General features: G+C 41.7%; 1 protein-coding gene across 1 annotated transcript; it reads right to left on the reverse strand.

The window, feature by feature from the left end:
• Nucleotides 1-472: 472 nt before the first annotated feature.
• On the reverse strand, nucleotides 473-1,273 carry lrrc3 (leucine rich repeat containing 3). Its single transcript, XM_068735883.1, has one exon. It carries the CDS (start codon nucleotides 1,271-1,273, stop codon nucleotides 473-475), a length of 801 nt encoding a protein of 266 aa, XP_068591984.1.
• Nucleotides 1,274-6,971: the final 5,698 nt, after the last annotated feature.

The raw sequence follows: 6,971 nt of genomic DNA on the forward strand, positions 1-6,971 counted from the left end.
ACCTTGCCCTATTTCATATGTTAGCCAAAGTCTCGTGAAAAGGCCTTTACCTTGGCCCGGAAGAACATAAATCAATTGATACAAAGTAACTGAGGGACACAGTCGTGCGACTCATTCATCTCAGTCCAAACTCAATCACACTGTGGATCGACAACAGAGTGGGAACATTTATCTCTCCAGTCTAGATCTATCATCCATCATGGAAATGTGAGTATTTAGTTTGTTATGTGCTATCGCTGTGGCTCTGTCCGGTTCTAGAGCCAGATTTACTCATATTTAATAAAACTTAAATGTTTTTGAAATAAAAATAAACATATTTATTTACGGGGCCTGAAAAATCTAAATGACCCATTTCAGTCACTGAAAGACCTCAGAATAATGTGCTTAAACACTGGTGTTGCAACAGCTTTTTAGTCATTTAGTACATAACCACACATTTACTCACATATTTACAGGCACACACACGGCCCTGCTAGAGAACAGTGCTGATGGTGTCAAAGTCCTTGCTGATCTGCGAGCTGCTCGGCAGTGACTTGAGGTACTCCAGGTGCCTCCTGGCGTCCTCCTGATTGTGTCTCACATAGTAGATGACGTACGCGATCACCATGGTGAACCACCCGAACATGGTGACGAACATGGCTACGTCGGTGGTCTTGTGGTGAAAGTTGCAGAAGTTGATCCCTGAGTCCAGCACCTGGATTACCGGTTTACCTGCATATTCCTCCTGCACCGCCGTGTAGCAGATCACCTCATTCACCGTCTCGGGGTCCAGCCGCAGCTCCCTCAGGACCTCCTGCAGCGTGCACTCGCAGTGCCACGGGTTGTTCGAGAGGCTGATTTTTGCTCGCAGGCGCGCAAATGCCTCTTTGGGGACACTTTGGATGCGATTGTTTGACAGATCCAAGACCAGGAGGCTGTCAGAAACACCCTGAAAAGCTCCGAGGTCCACAGTTTCGATGTCATTGTGAGACAGGTCCAGCTCCTGAAGGTAGTGCAGTTCTTTGAAGGCGTGGTTGGGGATGTGGGTGATGTGGTTGGATGCCAAAAGTAGGACAACAGTATCTCTTGGAAGATCTGGTGGGACTCTCTCCAAGTTGCGAGACATACATTGGACCACAGTCATGCCACTCTTCTCTATACAGTGACAACTCGTGGGGCAAGCCATCCCTGGTGCACTTGCAATGAATAATCCAAAGAGCAAGCCCCATAAGAGGCCAAAGCCATCAAAGATAGGGAATTTCCAGGGCATATCAGGCCCCGCTATGTCCTGCATATTCAGCAGCGACCTCCCACAAGTCCTGTCAGGCAAAAGCAATCATAGTTCCACCTGTTTCGCGGCACTGAATGGTGATGATTGTGGCTTCATTAGCTTTCAAAATGCCCAAACTGATCCGTTTATTCACACTAACATAGGGGCTTATTATGAGATACCTCTTCAAAATTGATTTGAGAGAGTTTTATATAATCTTTTGAAATTGGTTTCAGAAGAGCGCATCCAAAAGCCGAGCTGCTCACTGAGCATATTCCGGTAGGGAACTGTAATCTCAGGTTTATTGTGGCAACGTTGAAAGCCTCAGAGTTCGGAGCGGAGCACTGTCGGTGTTGTGCACTGAAAGAAACAAAGAGAATAGGGTTATTCCTGTACAGAAAAAAAAAAGTACAGTTCTTCAGTGCAGCAGAAGATGGTAATAGCTGCTGTCAGTGTATATGACGAATCATCCAGACTCCTGCTGAGATCAGTCATTTTCTAAGTGAGCTGGCAAATGCCTTTTGTCTTCCCAAATTGAGCTGAGTAAATGCTATCCCCACAATGTTTACAAAATGTATAATGTGATTATTGTGGAAAATCCATTCCACTGCTGCAAATCTCATAAACCATGGAGGCATGCTCACGGGTCATAGCCAACATTGCATCGTCCAATTAGGATAACGCAATGTTGGCCAGCATTGTCTACTATAAAACATTACATGAAGTGATTCTCTAACGTTAGAGCACTTTAGTGCATATCAATATTAATTTCATTATGCCAAAGCTAGACAAAGACGAAAACACAAAACACTGATCTCCCCTTGACTCCTACAATGAGGTAAATCTTGTTTGCACAGCTCCCTCATGTCTCATTCACCGGGCGCATGATCGGAGTAGCTGTGGGCTCTAAAATGACTCCAGCTGTCCTGCAGGAGGATGATCACTTTAAGACTGCGCACCCTCTGGTGGGCTAAACTGATTGCACCATAAACCCCTCGCTGTGATCGAGGTCATCCGCCCCACAGAGCCGGTGTCTTCTTCTCTAATATATATTTTTTTCTTTTTTCATTTGTCTTTGCCAAGGGCCTCATAGCTTCAGGACATGCGCACACACACACACATGCAAGAGTCTTAAATAAGCGCCCCACGTTCTCATCAGTCTGAGCTCAGCAGGAGGTGTGGACAAGATGTGGACATCTACACACACACACAAGGGCAGCTAAAAACACCCTGCACTTGTGTTGTGACGCCACTACATCATTAAGTCAAACAGTAGCCTTTAGGCTAAGTTAAGGTTTACACATGTGTGATGTGCTGGAGCTCGTCTTAGCTGTCAATTGTACCGTCTCTTCTTTTTTTTACGTAATATCCTAAAGGGGCTGTTACTCCAGATTATCCCCAACTGTCTGGGTCATGATTTCTGGAAATAGAAATTGCTGTTCAGTTTGTCAAATGGATTTTTTTTTTTTTATTTTGCACATTGAGGACCACAAGCCAAGTGCTATATAGTCTCATTATATTGGAGAGAAGCCAGACAGCTCTAAGGTCGATATCTCCAAAACTAGACAACTCACACCAAGCAATCTAGATTAATGAGTGGCACTGCATTAAGAGGACAAATGTGTATATTAGATGTCGGTGTGAACTGCTCCTTTAAAATGAAATTAGATGGCAAATTGGCTGTTTAATAGTCAACAGATGTTTTAATGTTTTTTGCAAGGGAATACATCATTTCAGTGAAGCAACTAAACGTATCACAGCTTCACTCACAATTAAGCAGAGCAGGCGTTGATCCACCATAAGAATATTAGGTGCGCCTGTAGAGCCTTGGCAAAGATTTGAATTCAATCAGGCTAATGATGCCTCAGTGCGGTAAGCAGTCTCGTTGCGTTTTGTAATATTGCGGATTTTAATCACATTAATATTCTGTGGTTAAAATATTACATCGGCAAATAAATAAATACACATATGCTAATTACTTAATTAACAACTAGTTTAAGAGGCATCGGCCTACTTACCGGGCAAGAGTTTTGTCCTAATGTACTTTTTTTCTACAGTAACAAGGTGGATACATCGGCGATAGCGCAGCAGTAGTTTGGTCACATCATATCTGTATCATGGTTGAAAGAAGGATGAACATCTCTCCAAATAAATACTTTCTTAAAAACAGTTCTTAAAAATGAGTTGGAGGAAGAAGAAAAAAAGTCCCGTCAGCTTGCTCAACGAGTCCACATGTCCGCGAGGGAATAAAGAACGAAAGACGGTAAAGTTCCTAAGCGGCACGCGGGGAAGTTATTACATCTTCGAGTGAAATGAATCCTATTTCCAAACGTGGCTCTTCTCATTAAACACAGCACGGCAGAGACACTTGTTGATTATGATGATCTTGATGAGGGTATGGTGTTGGTGTTCAGGCGAGGTCTCGAGGAGCAGCACCGGTCCGTGTTATCACGCGCCACTCTCTCCGAACGTTCGCGCGCACGGCGCCATAAGGAGTCCCGGCTGCGCGTGGATTGGACTGCTGTTCTGCTGGCAGCTCTCCTTCGTCCTTCGAGTTCCTCCGCCTGTCTGACTCTGACCGTCTGTCTGTCTGTCCTCCTCCCCTGGCTGCACCTTCTGCTCTGCCCCCCCCCTCTCTATAAAACAATTAACCAAGCAAATGAGAACACCAAACTCTACGAATAACAAGTGAAGGACAATTACCATTATCTTGTTTGATACCTAAATGAATGATTGTTTTAACTACATTTTGTTTCTGAAGTGTTTTGTTTAATTATTTGAATGAGGCATTAATGCTAACTTTTTTTTAAATCTTGGACAAATCTACAGATGCAAATAAACAAAGTGTTGTGAAATAAACACCTAAATGCATTTTAGATGTTTTCTTTCACTTGCTTGAAATATAAGACATAGAGGGCCATTGTAGGTAAAAAAAAAAAAAAAAAAAACTGGGGAGGGTTTGTCATTCATAGAACATTTCTGAAAATGTAAGTCGTTTTGAGAAAAGTGGCAAAAAGAAAAAAAAACTTATTATAATGTCATAAATGTGTGAGTGCACAATAGTGGAGTGCAAAAATGCAGTAGCTAACGCCAGCCGTCTGAATTTCTTTTGCCGGAAAAGGAGTGTTGTGCTGTTAGGGATGGCCTTTGAGCGAGAAGGTTCTTTCTGTGTTCTTTTTTGAACATAAATAAATGCTAATATTGTAGAAGTAACGGCGAAGGACAGAAGAACAACATATTTTTTGGACTACAGAAAGGTTACATCCAATAATTGCTTGTGTTGAACCACAGATGGTGAAGTCCTTGGAGTTTGCTGTGGAGAGGGACGTCTGGAATAGCCTGTTGCTGCTGCGACCCGGCCTCAGATAAGTAGATAAAAATGGATGGATTGATACAATATGATGTATTTTGCACTGTGCGGCTCAAATTACATTACAAGCGTTTAACAGTGGCGTCTGTGATGTGATGAGGTTGATCATGCAAAGTTAAGTGATCTGGTTCCTTTACCAATACCCCCTCACTATTTTTCAGTTTTGCACTCCACCACAAGACAAGTCTTTCTTGATAATTTATGACTTCATGATTTTTTATTGTAAATTTGACATATAAAGTCAAACATTTACGAGAAATACAAACGTATGAATTTAATCTCCTAAACTCTTGAGTTGTTTCTCAATAATACCCCCGCGCTCAGTAATTATTATCTTTCTTTACCTACAAAGGCCTGTTTTATTTATTTTTTACAGCAACACCCCATCAGAAGACAAAATAGTCCAAACTCTCAAAATTGACAAGTGCACGAAAAAAATGAGTTTTTTTTGCCTATTCTGTCTCTCTCTTAGTTTACAATAAAATGCCCTTCCCTTTATTTTTGACAATGTTTTAATCAAGTCATGCAGTATAAAATGCAGGAACTAAGTCATAATTAAAGGGTGAAAGAAGGATTTTGGGAATCACTTATCTTGCAACACACCTTAATTAAACACCTTGCCCATGTCACATTGACCTGTGAGGTATTGAGAATTTGAATCACCCCACGTGCTGCATGTTGGGGGATTATAGGACAGCAGTGGATCAAGATGCCAGTGTGGCGGTCTGCACTGTATTCTGGTGCTAATTGCCCTATTGAAACTGTGGAGGCTTATTCCCCACTCACAAACTGCATGCAAAGTAGGCTATACGTTTTTGGTTTGTCTTTTTTTAATGCTACTCCAAGACTAAATCAAGCACCGTGCATGTCTGCATCATCTAACAGCAAATGTGAACATTACCCCTAACAAAGACATTAGCGGAGTTTCATTAAAGAGATTGTTATGCAACATTTTGTTCAACATGTGGCTATACTTATTATAGAAACGGGAGGAGTGTGAACAACACAAGTAGGACAATTTGCATCAGGAGGGTAATCAATGTTGGATCAATGTGACCTCGACAGATTGACTGTACATGACTGCACATGCAATGAAGCTTTCAGCATTTGGTTACGTTTTTATTGTTTCATGTCAAAAAAGAAAAAAAGAAGCTAATTCAAACCGTGCTCAGACAATTTAAATTACAGTTTTAAAATAAGCACAGTGCAGCTAAATTGTTCATGAAGTGTACAGATGTTACAATTTAGTGCAGGTTTTAAAAAATAGTGCTATGTCAATCTTTCAGATACCCTTGAGAAGAACACACGCACAAAAAAATCTGGGCTTAGAATAGTGAGTTTACCGACCGTTTCATTTCCATTTGCTCTCCCCGATGGGATTCAAATGTAGGTCAGCTGGTCCCAATGTTCCAGGTGTCATTTGAGCTAAAGCGGAGTGCAGTTTTTTCATGGGGCCAGTCTCAAACCCACATATTTTGGGTCAGGTTTCAACAGCTTCCATGATTTACAAGTTTTCGTCTGGGCAATTATATTAGCGCAACAGGCAGGTGAAGAGGAAAATGCAGCTTTTCAATGGTACTGCAAAACGCCGACGGTAGGCCTTCACACACCAATCCAATACCACGGTGTCGCAGCTGTTAGCGCAGAAGTCCAATACAAAATCAGTTCATAGGCAAATGTCAACAAACTTCCAAAGAAAAGACGTGGATCCCAGTTAAGAAATACAAACCAGTGATCATTTCCTCCTTTTTGATCAGACTTATAGTGTCTTTCTAAATATTTCTGATTTCAGTCCAGCCAAGACATCTCAATGAATCAACCAGCCACTGACAAAGAGACCGCCAAGGTGAGTGAGCTCTAGATAGTGTGGCTGAAGGAGGATGCTCTCTTTTTTTCTCATTCTTTGTCTACACTTTGTAGCTAGACTGAGAATGCAAGTGTTAAGATTAAGAGGCTAAGCATTTTAAAATGTACCCATACAGCAGAGGAAATCCTTGAATGTCATGTTATAAGCAAAAAGGAAATTCCCTGCTTGTGTAATGACTTTTCCCAATTTCACAGTGATGCTTTACAGACTCAAAATATAATTTATTATGATTTTAACCAGCAATTAATCATAACCATGATGGGTCTATAAATCAAGATTTGGGTTAGAGTTGGGTGATGCTGTAAAATCACACTGTTTTTGGTCAAGGAGCTGCCTTGACCAAAAGCAACACCCGCAGACTAGTGGTGAGCTAAACTCTGGGAGTCATGCTGGGAAGCAGGGTAGCTCCAGGCAGAACAAGCAGTTCACAGCGCCAATCTGATGCACCCCTTTACATTAGCATGACTTCCATCTGTTTCATCCTT

This window comes from Cebidichthys violaceus, unplaced genomic scaffold (genome assembly GCF_023349555.1).
Source record: "Cebidichthys violaceus isolate CVI_PGR_0920_01 unplaced genomic scaffold, fCebVio1.0.p SCAF_11, whole genome shotgun sequence".
NCBI lineage: Eukaryota > Metazoa > Chordata > Actinopteri > Perciformes > Stichaeidae > Cebidichthys > Cebidichthys violaceus.